Source organism: Papio anubis, chromosome 17 (assembly GCF_008728515.1).
Source record: "Papio anubis isolate 15944 chromosome 17, Panubis1.0, whole genome shotgun sequence".
Lineage (NCBI taxonomy): Eukaryota > Metazoa > Chordata > Mammalia > Primates > Cercopithecidae > Papio > Papio anubis.
This window is the reverse complement of record NC_044992.1, coordinates 6,266,469-6,290,903: the sequence shown is the minus strand read 5'-3', so window position 1 is coordinate 6,290,903 and position 24,435 is coordinate 6,266,469. Positions and strand designations below refer to the sequence as shown.

Here is a 24,435-nt window from a genome sequence, read left to right as displayed (position 1 = left end):
GGGGAGAGAAAAGAAAGGGGGAGTGGATGAAAAACACGAGGAATGGAGGGCTGCACCTCAGATACTAGTGTTGCAAAGGACACTCCCTAGAGTCATTTGCCCACCAGGGCAGGGCTGGTGGCCATACAGTCAACAGTCTCGTGTAGCTAATTTATTTTTATAGGGCATGAGTAGTATTGAGGCAAACCAAGTCTGACTTACAGAAAATAGCCCAAGGAAGGAAAATAGGGAGCTGGAAAGAAGACAGTCTTTCAACTCTGCTTAATGAAGTGAAGAACTGGCTCCCACGGTCTCACTTTAAGTCCATTGACTAGAATTCGAGCTTCCAAAGGTCACTCTGCTACTGGGATCTAGTTTCTGTGGCCACCTGATAAGGATGAGCTAACCTTTAACTGAGACCAGATCTGAAGTAAATTAGGTAAACATGCTTTGTTAATCACTGGCACTTGTGTTTTTCACAACGCGCTAACAGTGTTTAAATCTGGCTTAAAGGCAACCATTTCCACTCTTGCAAAAGAGGCTTCACATTTTCCAGGCTATGACGAGAACTTCGACATAAACGTCAAACACAGTTCCTGCATCCAAACTGATTCTGAGGCCTTGTAAAACCTGCCAAAATAATAGTTCCAGATGCATCCATAAATCAATGAAAACCACATTTAACAGAAAGAGAATAACCTTATTTAGGAGAATCATCATATACAGTCTACCTAAGGCCACTGCTAAAATATTGGCAATGAACTTGGTCCATAAGAAAGGTACTTGGAGGCCTGGTGTGGTGGCTGACGCCTGTAATCCCAGCACTTTGGGAGGCCACGGAGGCCGGGGGGAATAGATCACCCAAGGTCAGGAGTTCGAGACCAGCCTGGTCAACATGGTGAAACTCCGTCTCTACTAAATAAGAAAACATACAAAAATTATCCGGGCGTGGTGGCGGGTGCCTGTAATCCCAGCTACTTGGGAGGCTGAGACAGGAGAATCGCTTGAACTCAGGAGGCAGAGGTTGCAGTGGGTTTAGATCACACCACTGCATTCCAGCCTGAGTGACAAAGAGCAAAACCCCATCTCAAAAAAGAAAGAAAGAAAGAAAGAAAGAAAGAGAGAGAGAAAAAGAGAAAGAAAGGAAGGAAGGAAGGAAGGAAGGAAGGAAGGAAGGAAGGAAAGAAAAAAAAGAAAGACAGACAGAAAGGAAAGAAAGAAAGAAAGAAAGAAAGAAAGAAAGAAAGAAAGAAAGAAAGAAAGAAAGAAAGAACACTTATATTATTATTTAGACTAATGTTTAATTCAGAAGACAATTTTCCAAGTCTTTTTTTCTCTACATAAAATTTTTCTCAGCTAATTTTCCAAAGCTAGTGGTGTGATTTGGAGAACCTCTTACATCACTGGTCCTTATCTGGCACACAGGGTCAACTGGGCTTTAAACTTGGGGGCCTGCACATCCTGGGAAAATGCCGACATCAGTCACTGTCTCAAACACCACCAGAAAAAACTCCTGAGAGACCATCAGTTGAAAAATGAATATTAGAAAAAGTTTTAAATCCCACATGCAATTTCTCAGGCAAGTAAACAGTTCATTGTTGCATGGTGGCGTTAATGGTGTCAATGTTAAATGAAAGCCAGTTAGAAACCATAGGGTGTTACAGACCAATCTGGTACCTCAATCCATTGAAACAAATAAGAGGAAAGTATAAACAGTCAAATTCCTGGCTTACTGGCTCCTAAGATTCCCAATAGCCAGTGGGAGTGGAGAGGAAAGATTCCTCAGAGTGGGTCCAGATCCTAGACTTACATTCCTAAAAGCATGAAAAGAAAACCTACATCCTTGTTCTCAGCATCTCAATGGCATGTGGCCGATGGTCCAAATACCACAGTAATGGCTTGATTTATTCTTTTCCCTGGATCATCCCCTGAAAACAGATTAATGTTCAAAATGAGAGAACGGCTTAAACATTTAGGTGTGATGTGAGCATTTGGTCACATATTTGCTTGGGCTGTTTCTGCCATAGGTAACCACCCCGATGGTATTAGAATCCAACTTTGGTTCCCGTTCAGTCTGGGCTCCATTTAAACGTAGTTTCTCATTCATTCATGCCCAGTCCTGATTTTTCCATGAGTCGATTTTTCCGTGGCTTATGTAGGTGTGACACAACCTCAGGCCATCCCAGATAATTGACTGATGGACAACAATAGCGATGACCTGTCACACTCGGCTGTGATCCACGGTTCATAAAGTGACTTCTCGTATATTTTCTCATCAAATCTTTACAAAAACCTGAAGAGGCTGGTATGATTACTAGCTCCATTTTATAGATGGGATGCTGGCCTTTATGTCAGACAGACCAAGGTTCAAATCCTGGCTCACTCTTCCTCTTACTGTGTGACCTTGGGTATGTTGCTTAGCCTCTCTGTGCCTCTGTTCTGTTATCTCAGAGTCATGAGGCCTACGCTGTCCTTGTGATCCACATAGCCCTTTTCTGCTGCGGCACTTTGCCACCAGGCTCTGGGATAGAGGAGGCTAGTGAGATTCTTGTGGTTTCCAATTGACCAATGCATGTCAGGGAAATTTCTTCCTCTTAACAAGTGTAGATACATCCCAAGGGTGCCTTTCTAGGCAGGGGTTTCTATGTATCAGGTCAGCAGGTAACTGCCTAATTTAAGACTGAAGTTTTTGAAAGGTCATTGTCAAGTTCCAAATCACCATTTCCTAAAAAGCCTGAGTCAGCATCTTGCCAGGATACTGCCTCTGTAACAGCCCTAGGTGTGGGGTGTGGGGCAGCGAAAGGAGTGGGTGAGATTGGAATTCCTGCTCTGCACAAAATGGCTGTGAGGCTTCAGGGAAGTTACTTAACTTCTCTGATCTTCATTTTCTGGTCTGTAAATCAGATGAAGATCATTCTTCTTGCCAGGTTGTTGTGAAGATAAAATGAGTTATGGTATGTATAGTGCCTGATGTAGTGGGTTCCCACTAAATGGTACCTAGTTTCTTCTTAAATGAGTCAGTTTCCAATATTTTGAGAAAAAGCATCTGTGAACTAACAGTAAATATTGAAAAGTAGTACCAGAGCTTTAAAAAGTACAAATTTGTCCAGGCACGGTGGCTCATGCCTGCAATCCCAGCACTTCGGGAGGCCGAGGCGGGTGGATCACCTGATGTCAGGAGTTTGAGACCAGCCTGGACAGCATGGTGAAACCCCGTTTCTACTAAAATTACAAAAATTAGCCAGGCGTGGTGGCGGCTCCTGTAATCCCAGCTACTCGCTAGGCTGAGGCAAGAGAATCGCTTGAACCCAGGAGGCAGAGGTTGCAGTGAGCAGAGATCACGCCACTGCACTCTAGCCTGGGTGAGAGAGTGAAACTCTGTCTCAAAAAAATAAAAAAATAAAAATAAAAAGTACAAATTTCTTTTCTTTTCTTTTCTTTTTTTTTTTTTTTGAGACAGAATCTTGCTCTGTCACCCAATCTGGAGTACAGCAGCGTGATCAGGGCTCGCGGCAGCCTCGACCTCCCCAGGCTCAGGTGATCCTCCTGCCTCAGCCTCCTGAGTAGCTGGGACTAGAGAAAAGTACAAATTTCAAAATAATATCTCCCACATTTATTGAGCACCTATCATGTAGCAGGCAGAGTAGGGAGGGAGGCGAAGCGACAATAACCATGATAGCTGTGAGAACGGCCTTAGGGATCAGGAACAGCTTCCTGGAAGAGGAGCCGCCTAAACTGAGACAGGAAGGACGCTAATGAGCCTGTCTGAAACAGCCATTACCAATTGGTGAGCACCTGCTATGGAACATGAACAGAAATTCAGCAGTCAAGGAGAAAGGTAGGAAGGACATTCCAGGAAGACGGGAAGGAAGAAACCGATGCTTGAAAGAGCAGGGTGCTTTTAGGCAAGTGTGGATGGGGCTGAGGGCTGGAGGCTGGGCAGAGATTGGAACTGGGGGCCTGAAGGCAATGCAGGAGGCCCAGCAATCCAGGTAGACATAAGAGAGACTGAGTTAAGACAGGAATATAGAAATAGTGAAGAAGGGACAGAGTCCAGAAATGTCTGGGGGCTAAGTGGCTTGGAGACTGATTTGTTATACAGGGCGAGGGACAGGGAGGGATCTAGGGTGGCTCCCAGGTTTCTGGCTTGAGTAACAGGGTGAATGGATTGCTGAGAGGGAACGTAGGAGGAGGAGGGCTTCTAAAACGAGGGTGAAGGCCGGGCACGGTGGCTGGCTCACGCCTGTAATCCCAGCACTTTGGGAGGCTGAAGTGGGTGGATCACTTGAGGTCAGGAGTTCGAGACCAGCCTGGCCAACATGGTGAAACCCCATCTCTACTAAAAACACAAAAATTAGCCGGATGTAGTGGCAACTGCCTATGATCTCAGCTACTCAGGAGGCTGAGGCAAGAGAATTGCTTGAAGCAGGGAGGCAGAGGTTGCAGTGAGCTGAGATAGTGCCACTGCACTCCAGCCTGGGCGATAGAGTGAGACTCTTGTCTAAAAATAAAATAAAATAAAATAAAATAAAATAAAATAAAATAAAATAAATTAAGGGTGAGGGTGGGAGAGCCAAGGGGGCAAGCTCTCTCTCTGAGTATGAGGAGTCCGTGGGTGAAGAGAGGTCTGGCTATAGCAAGAGGGCTGGGAGACATCTGCAGACAGGTGGTGGTAGAAGCCGCCGAGGGGCTGAGTCTTGAGAAACATCAACACTCTCAGGTTGGGCGAAACATCCCAGGGGCTAGAGGAAGCCAGGAGAGCATGGGTGTCATGGGTGCCACTTTTTTTTTTTTTAAGACGGAGTCTCGCTCTGTCGTCCAGGCTGGAGTGCAGTGGCGCGATCTCGGCTCACTGCAAGCTCTGCCTCCTGGGTTCACCCCATTCTCCTGCCTCAGCCTCCCGAGTAGCTGGGACTACAGGCTCCCGCCACCACGCCCGGCTAATTTTTTGTATTTTTAGTAGAGACGGGGTTTCACCGTGTTAGCCAGGATGGTCTCGATCTCCTGACCTCGTGATCTGCCTGCCTCGGCCTCCCAACATCCTGGGATTGCAGGCGTGAACCACTGCACCCGGCCTCGGGTGCCACTTTTTGAGGCACTGGGTCAGCAGGTCAAAGGCTCCAGAGAGTCAGCTAAGAAAGGAAAAGCATCCTCTAGATGTGGCAATTAGGCAGCCACCAATGACACTTTGCCAAAAGCAATTCCAAAAGAGTATTGGAGGAAGAAGTCAAGAAGTGTAGAGGCTTATGTTTGTTTTACCTATTGTCTATTTGTATTAGAGATGGGGTCTCGCTCTGTTGCTCAGGCTGGAGTGCAGTGGTGTGATAGAGGCTTAAAGATGCTTATCTTTGGCTGGACTTTGAAAAGAAATTGACTAACCTCTGCCATCTGCTGATACGTACACTGCCTCAAGGGCTGAGAAAAGCTGATAGGACAGAGAAGAAATAGTGAAACATCTCCCTGTTTACTACAGGCAAGCCTACAGTCCACATTATAAAATAGCAGGCTGGCTCCTTTCAATTTGGCCTACAGCCCTAAAAAATGTGTGTCTTGAAGGCATACACCTTAGAGCTGTGAATGGAGACTTTGAAAAGTATCTAGTCTAGCCCAGAAATGGAATTAGCAGAATGCTATCAACCTACTTGTATTCCAAACACTGAAGTCTCATTAATACCTAAAAAGCCTGAGCCCGCTTTTTTTTTCTTTTTTCTGGTTTACCTTTATACCAATTGCATAATAAAGTCATTATGGAGCACAGGGTAGCTTGTTTTGAGGCTTATGTGAGTTGTGGCTGTCAGTCCCTGGCATATATTCCTTAAAATCCTTAAAGAAGACAAGTTACTTATAAAATACTTCCCGTTGCCTGCCTCATATCATAAATGGCATTTAAAAGGACGATCTCAATTAGGTTCAGAAAGTCCTTATTGGAGGGAGTTAGCATTTCTCAAATTTGTTGGGATGGTTAAATTTAAGGAAAGAATAGCTTTATGTTGCCATGGCGATTAACGTGTCAGTAACAAGCCGTATTGACGGGTGCCTGTTGCTCAGGCTGGTACAGACCTTTGTTCCCTCATCATCTCTGGATACCATGGAAAATCCTCAGTATTTTGGAGTCCTTGAGGTCTGTTTGTGAATAAATGCCACCTGTGAGTGCCATGTGGTGGATGGTGAGTCTATGACAGTTGCCAATCCTTTGTCTGACAGTGTCACCAACACTTCTCACTTCCGAAAACCTCAGCTAAGCAACTATATGGGCACAGCACACAAGAGGCAAGACAGACAAAATCTGAAATGTCACTTGTTAAAAGTGTTCTGGGATTTTATTAATTTGTATCTATTGAAAAAAAGAACTCTATGCCATCGCATGCACAAAACCCTCAAAGGACCAGAAGTAATACAATGTCTATGGCATGGGCTCAGGAATTTATTATCATTGATCCTCTCTTCCAACCATGCTCTTCACTTAGTAGAATTACGGTACAACAGACCCCAAATCCTCTTGCCGTGGGGGATAATATGTAGGAATTAAGAGCAGAGCTCTGGAATTGGGTTGGGTTTGACACTCCCTTCCAGCACTTCCTAAATGCATGACGGGGCAGGTTAGACTTGGCAACCCTTCAGGATCCCTCTAAAAGAGGGATAACAGTAGTCTCTACTTTCTAGAGCTGTGTGAGGATTAAATGAAACTAGGTGAATTTATATCTAGCATGTAAACACTCAACCAGTGACCACTTTAATATCTGTCTGAGATAAGCTGGGTGGAGGAAGGGAGAGGGAATGGGTTCTTCGCATTCTGTTGTTTAGGTGGAAGAAAGAGTCCTGGGTTCTAAATCTGGAGACTTTGTTATTCGTTCTGCCACAAATTGGCTGTATGCCTCCGGGTAAATTAACTTCCTTAGAGCCTGTTCCTTCATATATTAAACAAGATAAAAGCCTCCACAGGCCAGGTGTATGTGTTGCAATGCATGTAATTAATTTTTTTTCTTCATTTACACACAGACAAGCTGAAACTCAGGGAGGTTAAATTCTTACCCAAAGGCACAAGACAAGTGCATGGCAGGCCAGTACTCAACCCCAGACACCTGGCTCCAAAAGCGAGGTTTGGAGCCATCAAACTTGGCCATTTACGTCTATGTTCAACGTCACAGACCCAGTCCCAGCATATTTGTGGAAAAATGAAGGAGACACAGCAAAAACAGAGGCAGGAGATTCGAGTCCATGATGCCATTAAGTCAGGGGCTGAGTTCCTTCTGTGGGAGGGAGTTCCGGCTCTGAGCAGACTCCTCCTAAAAGTGGGGCTTTTCCTGCTTCATCCAATGGTAGTCTGGAGATTTCTATGCATCTGAGATCGGGCCCAGACAATGTCAATGTCAGGAGGTTCCCACATGAAGGTCAGCAGATACAAAGGATTTATAAACTGATAATGTCAGTCAGTAGAAAACGTGATTCGATTTGCTCCATGGTTACACACACCTTTTCAGGTGCACAGGTCAGCAGGAGTCAGGGTCCTCTAGTAAGAAGCTACTCTGGGACCAGGTGTGGTGGCTCACGCTTGTAATCCTAGCACTTTGGGAGGCTGAGGCAGGTGGATCATTTGAGGCCAGGAGTTGGAGACCAGCCTGGCTAATGTGGTGAAATCCATCTCTACAAAAAATATGAAAATTATCTGGGCATGGTGGCACATGCCTGTAGTCCCAGCTACTTGGAGGCTGAGGCAGGAGAATTGCTTGAACCTGAGAGGCAGAAGTTGCAGTGAGCTGAGATCGCACCACTGCACTCTAGCCTGGGCAACAGAGCGAGACTCTGCGCACTCTGCCTGAGGACTAAGCTCTTATTTTTTTGTTTTTTTAAATCTTGCCCAAATTCCTATCGAAGGGGTCTGAGGAGGAGTCATGCCCTACAAGCCATAAATTCTAGTCAGATGGGTTTTATTTAACCCTGTATATAGTGACTTTCCAATCTGACTCTGGCATAACAAGGAAGAAAATCAAAATGTTTTATCCCAAAATATATTTCTTTGTCATACCTTGAAATTGCCCTGCAAAGTCTCTTGTGGGAAAAATCCACATTCTATAGAGAATCTCCTTTCCCTTTTGTTTTCCTTCCTTCCTTTCCAGTTCCAGGAGATAATGAGCTAAGAGCCAGGGACCATTTTAAGTCCAATAAGAAACATTTTACAACTTGCTCTCTCTGAAGTCAGCTGTCTGAGAGCTTCCTTTGCGCAGTAAAACTTGGTCTCCACAATCCTTTATCTTAACCCAAACATTTCCTTTCTGTTGATCCCAGGTCTTCAGATAAACTCAACCAATTGTCAACCAGAAAATGTTTAAATTTACCTACAGCCTAGAAGCCCCTGCTTTGTTGCCCCACCTTTCTGAATCAAACCAATATATTTCTTAAATCTATTTGATTGATGTCTCATGCCTCCTAAAATATGTAAAAGCAAGCTGTACCCCGATCACCATGGGCACATGTTCTCAGGACCTCCTGAGGGCTGTGTCACAGGCCATGGTCACTCATATTTGGCTCAGAGTAAATCTCTAAAAATATTTGGCTCAGAATAAATCTCTAAAAATATTTTACACAGTTTGAGTCTTTTCATCAACACATCTCAAAAAAAAAAAAAAAAAAAAAAAAAAGGAAGCTACTCTGAGTGGCTTTGGGTTTTTAGCTCTGTGGATGAGTGAGGGTGTCAAAAAGCAAAACTGACAAAAAGAGAAATTACACCTGGATAGTTGGTAAACATAGTGCTTTAAAGCCACCTGGAGCCTTCAGGTCATCGGCAGTCTCAGCCTTTGCTGGGCTGCTCCTGTTGGTATTGAACTGACCAAAAAAAAAAAAAAAAGAGAGAGAGAGGAGGGGAAGAGAGAGGAGCAAAAGGGCTGGCCATGCCCGAGTGTAGTTCTAAGAGAAATGATTTTCAAGTTCAAAGTGCTCCTAGCTTTCTTCATCTGTAGAGCGTTCATTACATCATAGGGTAAGCGATGACGAAATAGCTAAGCTCTGAGTCGATCAGCTTTCTATACTTCCTGTAAATTTCCCGCAGGGTCCTGTCCTCTTCATTCGTCTCATATCTGTTTGTATAAATTCTCACCTGTGCCAACAGAGAAATGCATCCACATATGAGCACACACACACACACACACACACAGACACATTGTGACTACACTTTTCAGGGCTTGACAACAACTTAAATGATCTACACATACAGTTGTTGAATCAGGAAAATATGTTGGCAGAATCAGGAAAAGACCAAACCCAACTGCTAGAAAAAAGAGCTCCAAATTCCCTTCTGTGAAACTGCTGATTTCCAATGAACAGATGTTTCTGTTCATTGCCTCATCTCTGCCCTTCATTCCAGAGCGGAAGTACCATTCCCGGATGCCCCCACTCCACCTCGTGGAACCAGCCTGGGGACCGCTTACCTTGAGTGTGCGCAGGGCACACTGCCGTTCTTTCTGACTCTTCAGGATCCGCTCCACAAACCTAACATCAAGGAAAGCCCAGATTTTGAAGTAAAACAACTTCCTGCAGGATACGATGAGGAGGTGCAGCTCCTCGTCCAGTGACTCGTGGTTGTTGTTGAATTCAAAAGTTAATTTCTGGAAAAGCACCGAAAGGGAAGATGTGTGTGGGCAGAGATGCTGAGACTGGCTGGGTTGTCCTGTAACAGTTCCACGACCTGGCTCTGGGCCTGATAGCTATGATGGTTTGGGGGCTTTTAATTTTAGTTTTTAATTTTTGTGGTACATAGGTATATATATTTACGGGGTATATGGGGTATTTTGATGTAGGCATACAATGTGTAATGATCACAATGGGGTAAATAGAGTATCTGTGACTTCAGGCATTTATCCTTTGTGTTACAAACAATCCAATTATACTCTTTTAGTTATTTAAAAATGTACAATTAAATGATGATTAACTATAGACACCCTGTCGTGCTATCAAATACTAGATCTTGTTCGTTCTTTCTAACTTTTTTTGTACCCATTAACCATCCCCACTTCCCTCTCCACCCCCTACTACCCTTCCCTGCCTCTGGTAACCATCCTTCTACCCTCTGTCTCCATGAGTTAAATTGTTTTAATTTTTAGCTCCCACAAATAAGTGAGAACATGCAAAGTTTGTCCTTCAGTGCCTGATGTATTTCACTTAACATAACGACCTCAGTTGCATCTATGTTATTGTAAACGAGAGAATCTCATGCTTTTTTGTGACTGAATAGTACTCCATTGTGTGTATGTACCACATTTTCTTTATCCATTGATGGACACTTAGGTTGCTTCCAAATATTGGCTATTGTAAACAGTGCTGCAATAAACATGAGAGTGCAGACATCTTTTGATATGTTGACTTTCTTTCTTTGGGGTATATACCTAGCAGTGGGATTGCTGGATTGTATGTAAGCTCTATTTTTAGTTTTTTGAGGTACCTCCAAACTGTTCTCTACAGTGGCTTTACTACTTTAAATTCCCACCAACTGTATATAAGAATTTCCTTTTCTCCACATCCTTTCCGGCATTTGCTATTGCCTGTCTTTTGAATAAAAATCGTTTTAACTGGGGTGAGATAATATCTCACTGTGGTTTTGATTTGCATTTGTCTGATGATCAGTGATGTCGAGCACCTTTTAATATATCTATTTTGCCATTTATATGTCTTCTTTTGAGAAATATCTGTTCAGGTCTTTTGCCCATTTTTAATTGGATTACTATTTTTTTTTTTCCTATCGAGTTGTTTGAGCTCTATGTATTCTGGTTGTTTATTAATCCCTTGTGAGATGGGTAGCTTGCAAATATTTTCTCCCATTCTTCCTGTGGGTTGTCTCTTCACTTTGTTGATTGTTTCCTTCGTTGTGCAGAAACCTTTTAACTTGATGTGATCCCATCTGTCTATGTTTGCTTTGGTTGCCTGTGCTTGTAGGGTATTACTCAAGAGATCTTTGCCCAGTCCAGTGTCCTGGAGAGTTTCCGCAACATTTTCTTGTAGTAGTTTCATAGCTTGAGGTCTTAGGTTGAAGTCTTCAGTCCATTTTGATTTGATTTTCATATATAGCAAGAGATAGTGGTCTAGTTTCATTCTTCTGCATATGGATATCCAGTTTTCCTAGCACCATTTACTGAAGAGATTGTCCTTTTCCCAATGTATGTTTTTGACACCTTTGTCAAACGTGAGTTCACTATAGATGAATAAATTTGTTTCTGGGTTCTCTATTCTGTTCTGTTGGTCTTTATGGGATTAATAAATAACCAGAATATATAAGGAGCTCAAAATCTGTTTTTATGCTAGTCTCATGCTGTTTTAGTGACTATAGCTCTGCAGTATAATTTGAAGTCAGGTAATGTGGTTTCTACAGTTTTGTTCTTTTTGGTCAGGACAGCTTTGGCTATTCTGCATCTTTTGTGGTTCCATATATATATAAATTTAAGATTCTCTGTTCTATTTCTGTGAAGAACGTCATTGGTATTTTGATAGGATTGCACTGAATCTGTAGATGGCTTTGGGTAGTATAAACATTTTGACAATATTGATACTTCCAACTCATGAACATAGAATATCTTTCCATTTTTTGTGTCCTCTTCAATTTCTTGCATCAATATTTTATAGTTTTCATTGTAGAGATCTTTCATTCCTTTGGTTAATTCCTAGGTATTTAATTTTATCTGTAGCTATTGTAAACAGGATTACTTTCTTGATTTATTTTTCAGATTGTTCACTGTTGGAATATAGAAATGCTACTGATTTTTGTATGTTGATTTTGTATCCTGAAACTTTACTGAATTTTTTTAGCTGATAGTTTTTTTTTGGTGGAGTCTTTAGGTTTTTCCAAATATAATATCACATCTTCACACAAAAATTATTTGACTTTGTTTTCTATTTGGATGCTTTTTATTTCTCTCATCTGATTGCTCTAGCTAGGACTTCCAGTACTATGTTGAATGGCAGTGGTAACAGTGGCATCCTTACTTTGTTCCGGATCTTAAAGAAAAGGCTTTCAGTTTTTCCCTATTCAATATGATACTAGCTGTGGGTCTGTCATATATGGCTTTTATTGTATTGAGGTATGTTCCTTCTACACCCAGTTTTTTGAGAGTTTTAATCATGAAGGGATGTTGAATTTTATCAAATGCTTTTATAGCATTGATTAAAATAATCATATGTTTTTTGTTCTTAATTCTGTTGTTATGAGGTATCACATTGATTTGTTTGCATATTTTGAACCATTCTTGCATCCCTGCGATAAATCCCACTTGGTGAGGAGGAATGATCTTTGTAGTGTGTTGTCAAATTTGGTTTGCTAGTAATTTGTTGAGAAATTTTCCATCAATGTTCATTAGGAATATTCGCCTATAGTTTTCTTGTTTTTGATGTGTCCTTATCTGGCTTTGGTATCAGGGTAATACCAGCTTTGCAGAATGAGTTTAAAAGTATTCCCTCTGCTTCTATTTTTTTGGAGTAGTTTGAATAGGATTGGTATTAGTTCTTCTTTAAATATTTGATAAAAGTCAGCAGTACAGCCATCAGGTCAAGGGCTTTTCTTTGCTTTGGGACTTTTTATTACAGCTTCTATCTTGTTACTTGTCAATGGTCTGTTAAGGTTCTGGACTTCTTCATGGTTCAATCTTGGTAGGTTGTAAGTGTCTAGGAATTTATCCGTGTCTTCTAGGTTTTCCAATTTATTGGCATACAGTTGCTCATTATAGGCTCTAATTATCCTTTGTATTTCTCCAGTATTGGTTGTAATGTCTCCTTTTTCATCTCTGATTTTATTTATTTGGGTCTTCTCTCATTGTTTTCTTATTTTGGCTAATGATTTGTCAATTTTGTTTATCTTTTCAAAAACTTTATTTCCTTGATCTTTTGCATTATTTGTTTCACTTGCACTCATTCCTGCTCCAATCTTTATTGTTTCTTCTACCAATTTTGGGATTGGTTTGCTCTTGGTTTGTTTAGTCCTTTAAAGTGTATCATTAGAATGTTTATTTGAAGCTTTTCTTCTTTTTTGATGTAGGCGCTTATAGCTATAAACTTCCCTCTTAGTATTGCTCACTGTATCCTATAGGTTTTGGTATGTTGTGTCTCTATTATTGTTTGTTTCAAAAATACTTCAATTTCCTTCTTAATCTCTTCATGAACCACTGGTTATTCAGGAGCATATTGTTTAATTTCCATGTGTTCATATAATTTCCAAAATTTTTCTTGTTATTAATTTCTAGTTTTATTCTGTTGTGGTCAGAGAAGATGCTTGTTATAATTTCAATTTTTTGAATGTTTTAAGACTTTTTTGTGACCTAACGTGTGGCCTATCCTTGTGAATGATCCATGTGCTAAGGAGAAGAATGTGTATTCTTCAGCCATTGGATAAAATTTTCTGTAAATATCCTTTAGGCCCTTTTTGTTCCTAATGCAGATTAAGTCTGCTGTTTCTTTGTTGATTTTCTGTCTTGAAGATCTACCCAATACTGAAAGGGGGGTGTTGAAGTCTCCAGCTGTTATTATATCAGGGTCTATCTCTCTCTTTAGCCCTAATAATATTTGCTTTATATGTCTGGGTGCTCCAGTGTTGAGTGCATATATATATTTACAATTGTTATATCCTCTTGCTGAATTGACTCTTTTTTGTCATTATATAATGACTTTCTTTGTCTCTTTTTATAGATTTTGTATTGAAAACTATTTTGTCTGATATAAGCATAGCTACTGCTGCTCTTTTTTGGTTTCCGTTGGCATTAAATATCATTTTCTATCTCTTTATTTTCAATCTACGTGTGTCTTTATAGGTGAAATATGCTACTTGTAGGCAGCAGATAACTGAGTCTTTCTTTTTAATCTGTTCAGCCACCTACATCTTTTGATTAGAGGGTTTAGTCCATTTATATTCAATGTTAGTATTAAGTAGGAACTTACTCTGGCCATTTTGTTATTTGTTTTCTGGTTGTTTTGTGGTCTTCTCTTCCTTCTTTTCTTCCTTCCTGTGTTCCTTTTAGGGAAGGTGATTTTCTCTGGAGTTATGTTTAATTTCTTGCTTTTTATTTTATTTATCTGTTGTATGTTTTTAGATTTGAGATTACCATGAGGCTTGCAAACAATATCTTATAACTCATTATTTTAAACTGATGACAACTTAACACTGATTGCATAAATAAACGAATAAAAACTTTTTACTTTAACTTTGTCTCCCTACAGTTTAACTTTTTGTTGTTTCTATTTGTATCTTATTGTACCGTCAATGTCTTGAAAAGTTGTTGTTGTTATTATTTTTGATCAGCTTATATGTTTGTCTTTCTACTTAAGATATGAGTAGTTGACTCACCACAATTCCGGTATTACAATATTCTGTGTTTTTCTGCGTACTTACTATTCCCAGTAAGCAATAGTAAGTATACATCTTGTACCTTCAGATGATCTCCTATTGCTCATCAATGCCCTTTTCTTTCAGATTGAAGAACTCCCTTTAGCATTTCTTGTAGGACAGGTCTGGTGTTAATGGAATTTGGTGGCTTTTTAGATAAGGGACATTGGACATGTAGTTCTTAGAGGAAGAGATTTGAGAATGATAGTGATCTCATCCAAGTTTGCAAAACTTGGAATTTGGAGGCAGTATACTTGGAGTATACAAGGTGCTCGTCCCAGCCCTGCAGTGGACTGGCTGGATGACTGTGGGCTGGTCACTGAACCTCAAGTTCTTCTGCAGCATACAAGCACCATGACGATGTCTGCCTTACCCCACCTTAGGGTTATATGGATCCCTAATGAGGTACTAGCACCTTGCAGTCCATCCATGTTTGCAGAGATACATAAACCTGTTAATATCAATTGTCACAACCACTGTGAGGTCCTTGGAAAGACAAAATGATCCTGATCTTACAGATGAGAAAGCTGCTAGATTAGGGAACAGCCCGAAACTCTGAGTTCTTCAGTTGTGTAAATCAAATTTGACTTTTTGTCTGGACTGGTCCTCCCCATTCTATCTCCCCAGTTACCAGGCACTGGCACTGCTATAACCAGACAGATCCCCCAACTGAGATCTGACCATAGGAGTCACAGGGTCTCCTGCATGCTGCTGTGACCTGGTGGAAAGGTAGGAAGAGGCAGCCCAGCTGCTCTTCACCTGCAGGGCACCTCCTGGCTCAGGCTTCATAGCTCTGAGTGGGGATTTAGGGGCTTTCCCTGGCTGACAGCTAACCAGATAATTCCTTGTGTCTACCACATGTAGGAAGTGAGTAGCAGCTTTTGTTGCCTACTGTGGTCTTGGGAGGAGGGGAGAAGGCTTAGTTGGTGATATTTGCTAGAACTTCAATTTGAGATTGAGTGAACATTTGGGAGCCCAGCCAAGAGCAGGCAGCAGTGGGCTTTCTTCTGGGGAAGCCAGTCACCTAAACAGCAGTCACTCCTCACAAGTCCTACCTACCTGCAGAGTGTGCCGGAAGGTGGGCAGGAGATCTATCAGAGTGGGTCTCATGGACCAGTCTGGGTCACTGAAATAGCAGCTTCTCAGACTGATGCTCCTGACTGGGATCTCCTGCAAGAGGATTCGGGCCAAGCGTTCGTACTTCATGATCCGTTCAAAGTAGAAGTTCACCTTCAGATTGGTGGCCTGCCTGGCCAGCTTGGCCCAGGACATACCCCAGATGACCTGTCCGTGGGGGTCATGAATGTGGCATTTGATGTTTATGGTCCAGAGGGTGCTGGCGTTCTCACACAAATTCTCAAGCAGCTCGTCGGAGATACAGTTGTAGTTGAGGTTCAGGGACACAAGATTGTGGAATGTCGACATGGTCTTTTTGAACTGGGGGCTGCTGTAGACAGCAAGGTGATGACTGAAGTAGTCCTCGATGTTGAGTTCCGAGATCACATTCTCATTCCTCAGGTGGCTGAGGGAGTCGAGAATGTGGCAGCCTTGCTCCACAGTCAGCCTGGCCCCTTTTAGGTTGAGGTAATCCAGGTGTTTGCCCATCTTCTTTAAGAAGAAGCTCAAGCTCCTGATGAATGAGCTCCTGATGCTGTTCCTCCACACCAGGCGGTCCAGCTCCAGGTGTTGGATGGAAAGAGATTTCAGACGGTTGTTGCTCTTACTCAGACAAGACAGGAGGCCCCGCATGGTGACCTGGAACTTCTTGGTCAAGACAGCATTGTAAGGATTCAGGAATTTGACCTCCAGGCGCTCCAGATAACGACCAAACTTCTTAACATACCAAAGAGCTGACTCAACTTCAGATGCATGTACCCTGGAAGGTCTCCCGCTGAAGGTGATGGTCCTGTACCGCCAGAGGTCAGCAGAATACATCATCTGGTTCCACTTTCTGCAGACAAGAGCAGCCCTGGACCTGTCCCTGTCTCCTAGCCACCAGAAAACACGGCACAGACACACATCGGGCAGAGTGGCCCAGCAGCTCTGGTCTTGGGGCTGGATCAGTTCACTTTCTTCGTCCATCCAGGAACTGGGATGTAGAGTGCAGCTGTGTGTTAGGCAGGGCTTCCAAAAATGAGGAAAGGAAAGCAATCACTTGCTTTCTGTGGGGAGTAAAAAAGAAGAGCCATTATCTGTCAAACAGAGACGAAACTCAAATGAACCAGCTTTCCCTGTGGTCCCAAGTGCATTGGGCACTGTGCTAGGTGTGGGTGGTTCAATGATACATTCATGATACAGTCCACACCTGCAAGGATTTCACAGTCTATCCAGGGATACAGACCAGTACTCAATTATAACCCGGTGAGAGAGTGGGAAGGTTCAGGCAGACTCTAGTGTGGGGTAGCACACATGGAGGGTGACTTACTCTGTTTGGCTAAATACAGTGTTTGGAAGTAGAGAGGGCTGCTCAGAGGAGGTGATGCCTGAGTTGGGTTTTGAAGGGTGAGTAGGATTTGTGAGGCAGATCAGGTGGGCCTAGTGGTAGTGGTGGAGGAACTGATGCATTCTGGGCAGAGGGAACAACACGTGCAAAGCCACAGAACTGTGAGCCGGGCGTGGTGGCTCATGCCTGTAATCCCAGCACTTTGGGAGGCCGAGGCTGGCGGATCACCTGAGGTTGGGAGTTCGAGACCAGCCTGACCAACATGGAGAAACCCTGTCTCTACTAAAAAAATACAAAATTAGCCGGGCATGGTGGTGCATGCCTGTAATCCTAGCTACTTGGGAGGCTGAGGCAGGAGAATCACTTGAGCTGAGGAAGCAGAGGTTGCTGTGAGCTGAGATGGCGCCATTGCACTCCAGCCTGGGCAACAAGAGTGAAACTCCATCTCAAAAAAAGAAAAAAAAAAGAACTGTGAATGTATGTGACATGTTCCCATTCAGGGAACTAAAAATGGTTTGGTCATCTGGCACTTGTTACGTGGGCTGGAAATGGAGGAACTGGATCATGTGGGAGCAGTGAGAGGTGCTGGATCAAGGGGTCCTGAGTGAAGGGATAAAGATTATGTCCTAGAGGTCAGAGATTCCCAATTCCCATTTCCCCAAGATTTTGGAATCCTGACATGGCCTGTCCGCTTCCGGTATCTAGCTACATTGTGGACAGTTGTGTTTACATTCAAGAGCTGTAACAGCAGAACGGGGTGGAAAACCCCAGCTGAGGTCATGGAGAGCCATGAAGGTTGATGGGTCACATGTCTGGAAGCCATGTGGTGAGTTTTGAGGTGTGGAAAGGACACTCTAGGGGGAGGGTGGGTAGAGGAAGGACGATCAAGAGCAGAGTCCCGGCATTGTGGTGGGAATGGGGATGTGTTTGTGAGTTCTTTAGAAGACACGATTTGGTAACTGTTGAAGGAAGAGGTGGGGAAGTCTGGAAAGTGTCTGACCTATAATCTGTGTCCTTGCCTTTTCTCCCAAGGGACCCACACACCCCTTGACGTCCTCCTTCTGCTTTTAAGAAGTTACTTAAACATTTAACAAATGAAGAAATAGGTCTCTTCAACCACTTGTGAACTGTGCAAGGCTGGGGGCCTCCACAGCACTCCACCAAGCAAAGCTCCTAAAAGGTGCTGCAGAAGAGATAAACCAATTTAAAAGCTCCACGAAGCGAAGACTTGGAACCAACTCAAATGCCCATCAATGATCAACAGGATTAAGAAAATGTGGCACATATACACCATGGAATACTATGCAGCCACAAAAAAGAATGAGTTCCTGTCCTTTGCAGGGACATGGATGAAGCTGGAAACCATCATTCTCAGCAAACTAACGCAGGAACAGAAAACCGAACACCACATGTTCTCACTCATAAGTGGGAGTGGAACAATGAGAACACATGGACACAGAGAGGGGAACATCACACACTGGGACCTGTTGCGGGTGGGGGGCAAGGGGAGGCAGAGCATTAGGACAAATACCTAATGCATGCGGGGCTTAAAACCTAGATGACGGGTTGATGGTTGCAGCAAACCACCATGGCACATGGATACCGATGTAACAAACCTGCACGTTCTGCACATGTATCCCAGAACTTAAAGTATAATAAAATAAATAAATAAATAAATAAATAAATAAATAAATGCTCCATGAAACCTTTTGGCCAGCAAGGTTGTAGGTGAGAAAAATCATCAGACACTGGTGCTGTAGGGTGGGGTTGGAAGAATATGTTTGTCTGGAAGAGTTGCTGCAAGGAGACTTGAAGTCCTGTTTAATGCTTGGGAGCCTCTCCTTATCACCCCAGACCCCATTAGAGGCAGTGTAGCTTAGTGGGTTGGATCCTAGCTATGCCCATTGCAGTTGGATGACCTTAGGCAAGTCCATTTCTTTGTGTCTCAGTCCTCACATCTGTAAATGGGGTAGTAATAATGCCTTTCTCCTAGTGTTGGGAGGATTAAGTGAGCTGATACCTGGAAAGCACCAGGAACAGTGCCTACCCCATAGTAAACGCTATACAAGAGCTGGCTGCCATTAATAAGAAAGTGGGTGCTCAGGTACTTCTGCAACGTCCCGTCAAGGAAGGGAGGAATACAAACACATCCATTTCACAAATACGGAAACAGAGGTGTTGGAAGGTGAATAAAGTTTCCCAGGGAGAACGTGTAGTAAGTGGGGAGATGGGATTCGAACACAGGGTTGTTCCACCATATCACACAGCTGCCAATCGGGGAGGGAAATCTACAGATATCCTACCCACCGCGGGAGGAGAGTTGGCCCGGCAACTCCTGCAGCCAAAGACGCTTCCCAGAGGAGGTGATGAGAGCAGCCCGCCTCCCCTACGCCGGCCTCCGGGCATCCCACCGCCACCCCAGCCTGCTCCCGCCCACGCTCGCCCGTTACTCGTTCGCTGAGCCCTGCTCGGGCTGCGCCCAGTTTGGGCTGCGGGGACTGCGAGCGCGCCTGCCTGCTCCACCCGCGCAGCTGCTGCTCCGATGCCAACTCCGTGGGCGCCCGGGGTCTGCGCCTTGCTCTGGCCCAGGGTAAATGCCAAGCTCGGGCCGCCTTTGTGACGCGCCGCCACCTGCAAGACTCTGTTCCTGCCCCCAGGTCTCAGTCCCAAACCTACAGTTGCCAGGTCAGTGGATCCCACGTGCAGAGGGCCAGACGGGGCCCTGGCCAGGCGTTGCGAGGCGGGAGGCTCGGCCGGCGCTCCAGGTGAGGATGGCATGCTCCTGCCCTTCCTTCTGCACGCAGGGAAGACGTTCAGCCCCAGACTTGGGGCTCAAGCCCGTTCAGTTCGCTGCCTTTCCCATCCTGACCCAGCCCCGGGTTTTTTTTTTTATGGAAGCCGCCGCAGCGTGCTCAGCCCTCGGGTCCGCTTTCCTCTCTTTAGACAAGGCTCCCAAAGGAAAGCCTTAAGCACCAGACTTACCTAGGCAAGACAAAGCCAGAGAACTGCTTTCACCGTCCCGTCAAGGAAGATAGGAATACAAACACATCATTTCGCAAATACGGAAACGGAGGTGTTGGAAGGTGAATGAAGTTTCCCAATGAGAACGTGTAGTAAGTGGGGAGGTGGGATTCGAACCCACGGTTGGTCCACCATATCACACAGGTGCCAACCAGGGAGGGAAAACTAAAGACGTCCTACCCACCTATTTTCCTCCCCTAGCAGAGGCGGGTGCCCTAACCGGGTCTCCTGAAAGCCCAGGCAGAAAGGTGGGAGTGTGCCGTTTGCGGCTGGATAGGTTGCATCGCTAGGCTTCCCCCAGCCACTCTCCCTGCCTGAAGCCTTCGAAGCCACCCCTCTCCACTTCACCTGGCCCTTACCCACTGTCCCAGCCTCCCTCAACACCTCGTGCTCCCCTTTCCCTGAGACTGCCCTCATCCTGGGGTCCCGGTTGTGGCCATCCCTGGCCCTAGAAAACCAGGGTGGAACCCAAAGAAAGGTGGAAGAGCAGCTTTTAGAAAGGTGTTTTTATTCTTTGGGGACAAAGCCGGGTTCTGTGGGTGTAGAGTTCTCCAGGTTCTCCAGGCTGCAGGCCCCAGAGGTTTAATCAGAACTTTCAGACAAAACTGGAACCTTTCTTTTTTCCCCTTGTTTATTTGTAGTCTTTGGGCAAACCATTGTCTTTGTTCGAAAGAAGGAAAATAGTCCAAACGTTTTAACTTATTTTTTTTTAAGGTTCGGGGGCACATGTACAGGCTTGTTATACAGGTAAACTGCATGTCACGAGGGTTTGTTGTACAGATTATTTCATCATTCAGATAAAAAGCATAGTACCAGGTAGGTAGTTTTTCGATCCTCACCCTCCTTCCATGCTCCAACCTCAGGTAGGCTCCAGTGTCTGTGGTTCCCTTCTTTGTATCCACGTGTACTCAATGTTTAGCTTCTACTTATAAGTGAGAACATGTGGTATTTGGTTTTCTGTTTCTGAATGAGTTCATTTAGGATAACGGTTTCCATCTCCATTCATGTTGCTGCACAGGACATGATCCCATTCTTTTTTATGACTGCATAGTATTCCATGGTGTATATGTGCCACATTTTGTTTTCTTTTTTTTTTTTTTTGAGGCAGAGTCTCGCTTAGTTGCCCAGGCTGGAGTGCAGTGGCACCATCTCTGCTCACTGCAACCACCACCTTCCAGGTTCAAGCGATTCTCCTGCCTAGGCCTCCCAAGTAGCTGGGATTACAGGTGCTTGCCGCCACGCCCAGCTAAGTTTTGTATTTTTAGCAGAGACGGGATTTCGCCATGTTGGCCAGGCTGGGCTCAAACTCCTGACCTCAGGTGATCCACCGCCTCAGCCTCCCAAAGTGCTGGGAATATAGGCGTGAGCCACCGCACCTGGCTGCCACATTTTCTTTATCCATTCTACCACTGATGGACATTTAGTTTGATTCTATGACTTTGCTATTGTGAATAGTGCTGCCGTGAACATTTGTGTATATATGTCTTTATGACAGAATGCTTTAGATTCCTTTGGGTATATAACCAATAACGGAATGGCTGAGTCAATGGTAGTTCTGATTTAAGTTATTTGAGATATTGTCAAACTGCTTTCCACAATGGCTGAACTAATTTTACATTCCTACCAGCAGTGTATAAGCGTTCCCCTTTGTTTGCAACCTCACCAACATCTGTTACTTTTTGACTTTTTAATAATAGCTATTCTGACTGATGTGAGATAGTATCTTGTTGTGGTTTTGATTTGCATTTCTCTAATGAGAAGTGATGTTGAACATTTTTTCATATGCTTGTTAGCCACGCGTATGTCTTCTTTTGAAAAGTGTCTATTCATGTCCTTTTTCCACTTTTTAATTGTGTTGTTTGTTTTTTGCTTGTTAGCTTATTTAAGTTCCTTATAGATTCTGGATATTAGACCTTTGTCAGATGCAGAGTTTGCAAATATTTTTTCCCATTCTATAGGTTGTCTGTTTACTCTGTTGCTAGTTTCTTTTGCTGTGCAGAGCCCTTTAGTTTAACCATGTCCCATTTGTCAATTTTTGCTTTTGTTACAATTGCTTTTGGGATCTTTGTCACGAAATCTTTGTCCGTTCCTATGTCCAGAATGTTATTGCCTAGGTTATCTTCCAGAGTTTTTATAGTTTGGGGTTTTACGTTTAAGTCTTTAATCCATCTTGATTTTTGCACCTGGTGTAAGGAAGGGGTTCAGTTTCAATCTTCTGCATATGGCTAGGTAGTTATCCCAGTACCACTTATTGAATGGGGAGTTCTTTCCCCATTGCTTATTTTTCTCTACTTTTTTAAGATTAGATGGTTGTAGGTTTGTAGCTTTATTTCTGGGCTCTCTATTCTCTTCCATTGACCTGTGTGTCTGCTTTTGTACCAGTACCATGCGGTTTTGATTACTGTAGCCCTGTAGTATAGTTTGAAGTTGGGTAATATGATGCCTCCAGCTTTGTTCTTTTTGCTTAGGATTGCTTTGGCTTTTTGGGTGCTTTTTTGGTTCCAAATAAATTTTAAAGCATTTTTTTTTTTTCTGATTCTGTGAAGAATGTTATTGGTAGTTTGTTAGAAATAGCATTGAATCTATAAATTGCTTTGAGTAGTATGGCCATTCTAACAATATTGATTCTTCCTATCCATCAGCATGGAATGTTTTTCCATTTGTGTCATCTCTGATTTCTTTCTGCAGTGTTTTGTAATTTTTGTTGTAGAGATGTTTCATATCCCTAGTTAGCTGTATTCCTAGGTATTTTATTCTTTTTGTGGCAATTGTGAATGGGATTGCGTTCTTGATTTGGCTCTCAGCTTGGATGTTGTTGGTGTATAAAAATGCTACTGATTTTTGTACATTGATTTTGTCTCCTGAAAGTTAGCTGAAGTTGTTTATCAGATCTAGGAGCTTTTGGGCCAAGACCATGGGGTTTTCTAGGTATGGAATCATATCATTTGCAGACAGAGATGCTTCGACTTCCTCTCTTCCTATATGGTTGCCTTTTATTTCTTTCTCTTGCCTGATTGCTCTGGCAAAGACTTCCAGTACTATGTTGAACAGGACTGAAGTGCCTTGTTCTAGTTCTCAAGGGTAATGCTTCCAGCTTTTGCTCATTCAGTATGATGTTGGCTGTGGTTTTGTCATAGGTGGCTCTTATTATTTTGAGGTATGTTCCTTCAACGCCTGGTTTGTTGAGGGTTTTTAACATGAAGTCAAGCTGAATTTTATCAAAAGCCTTTTCTTTATCTATTGAGATGATATGTGGGTTTTGTTTTTAGTTCTGCCAAACCTTTTCTTTTAAAGCCCAACGAATAAAACCCATCACGTTTCACAAGACCACCCCAGCAAGCAGGCAGGAGAGCTAGTATTAGAAGTGAAATCTTTTGAATTTGTAGTACCTTTTCTTTTCCAAATCTAGCTGAAATTTCTCACTTGTTTTCCTTTCGATGAAGCTAACCACCGGCATTTCTCCTAAGAAATAGATATTAAAAAAGTTTGATATGGTTAAAGTAGGAAGTGCTAGCTCCTAGAATATCTCTGGATATTGCTGTCCCTTGTTACAGAGCATGAGCCCTGCCCAAAGACTGGAGTGTAATGGCACAGAAAAGGTCAGGAGCCCACTGAGCCAGGAGTACAGGAGGCTTGCAACAAAGTTTAACAGGGGCCTGTTGCTATCACTGGGTGGAGGGACAGATGGGAGAACACTCACACCACGGAATCGTAGGCAGCCATTAATAAAAATAAAAATAAGCCATATTGTTTGGCTTGTAGGGATTTCCTTGGGTATTGCTGAATTTACATTAGGATGTAAAGAAATGTTGGCCAGGCGTGGTGGCTCACGCCTGTAATTCCAGCACTTTGGGAGGCCGAAGTGGGTGGATCACCTGAGATCAGGAGTTCAAGACCAGCTTGGACAACATGGTGAAATCCCGTCTCTACTGAAATGCAAAATTAGCTGGGCTTGGTGACAGATGCCTGTAATCCCAGCTACTCAGGAGGCTGAGGCAGGAGAATCGCTTGAACCTGGGAGGCAGAGATTGCAGTGAGCCAAGATCCTATCACTGCATTCCAGCCTGGGTGGACAGAGCAAGGCTCTGTCTCAAAAAATAAAAATAAAAAATAAAAAATAAAAAAAATGTATATAACAGGACTCCAAATGTGTATGTTTGTATGTGGTCAGGTAAGAAATTGCTAAATAAAATACAGGGTGCCCCAGTTAAATTTTAATTTCAGCAAAACAATCATTGCATGGAACATACTTATACTAAAAGCAATTCTTTGTTTCTCTGAAATCCAAATTTGACTGACTGTCCTGTATTTTTATTTGCCAAATCTGGCAACTCTGTTATATAAGGATGGAGAAAATTGTGAAAGGAAATATACCAAATCGTGGGAGGCCAGGAAAAAAGGCACTAGTAACATCCCCAGCAAATATGAAATCAACGCATTTTTGTAAAATTATATGCTTATGTGCATACATAGATGCATAAGGAAGTTAAAAAAAAGGTTTTGGCCTGCTAAGTCTTTTGTAAGGAGCATGCATCATATACTAAGTGAAAAAGGCAAGTGGCAGAGTACTAGGTACAGTAAGATAGTATGTGCAGAAAAAGAAATGAGTAAAACCTTGTTTAGGTTTGTACACACA

At 43.2% G+C, this 24,435-nt stretch overlaps 2 protein-coding genes and 1 long non-coding RNA gene across 9 annotated transcripts in view; 1 reads left to right on the top strand and 2 right to left on the bottom strand.

Annotated features, from left to right (window-relative positions):
* Positions 1–8,711: 8,711 nt before the first annotated feature.
* FBXO39 (F-box protein 39) lies at positions 8,712–21,002 on the bottom strand. 3 transcript variants are annotated; one of them, XM_021928656.2, is made up of 4 exons: positions 19,229–21,002; positions 15,395–16,497; positions 9,405–9,581; positions 8,712–9,073 (listed from the first exon to the last, which is right to left on the bottom strand). In XM_021928656.2, the coding sequence occupies exons 2-4, from the start codon at positions 16,415–16,417 to the stop codon at positions 8,945–8,947; spliced, it is 1,329 nt and encodes a 442-aa protein (XP_021784348.1). In that variant the 5' UTR covers positions 16,418–16,497; positions 19,229–21,002; the 3' UTR covers positions 8,712–8,944. The 3 variants fall into 3 exon arrangements, with proteins under 3 accessions (XP_021784348.1, XP_021784346.1, XP_021784347.1); XM_021928654.2 differs by lacking the exon at positions 19,229–21,002 and adding an exon at positions 19,082–19,221; XM_021928655.2 differs by lacking the exon at positions 19,229–21,002 and adding an exon at positions 19,086–19,221.
* The window catches only part of LOC110741576, a 15,101-nt gene continuing 10,118 nt past the window's right edge, over positions 19,453–24,435 (top strand). For both annotated transcript variants that reach the window (XR_002517957.2, XR_002517958.2), the window contains exons 1-2: positions 19,453–19,543; positions 19,722–19,861. This is a non-coding gene — a long non-coding RNA (uncharacterized LOC110741576). The remainder of the gene's footprint in view (positions 19,544–19,721; positions 19,862–24,435) is intronic.
* XAF1 (XIAP associated factor 1) overlaps positions 22,556–24,435 on the bottom strand; it is an 18,021-nt gene continuing 16,141 nt past the window's right edge. For 2 of the 4 annotated variants that reach the window (XM_021928660.2, XM_021928662.2), the window contains one exon: positions 22,806–23,261. In XM_021928660.2, coding sequence (XP_021784352.2) covers positions 23,205–23,261 — 57 coding nt within the window. In that variant the 3' untranslated portion in view covers positions 22,806–23,204. Of the gene's footprint in view, positions 23,262–24,435 lie in introns of all 4 variants that reach the window. The other 2 variants (XM_009189504.4, XM_017950299.3) reach the window with 2 other exon arrangements.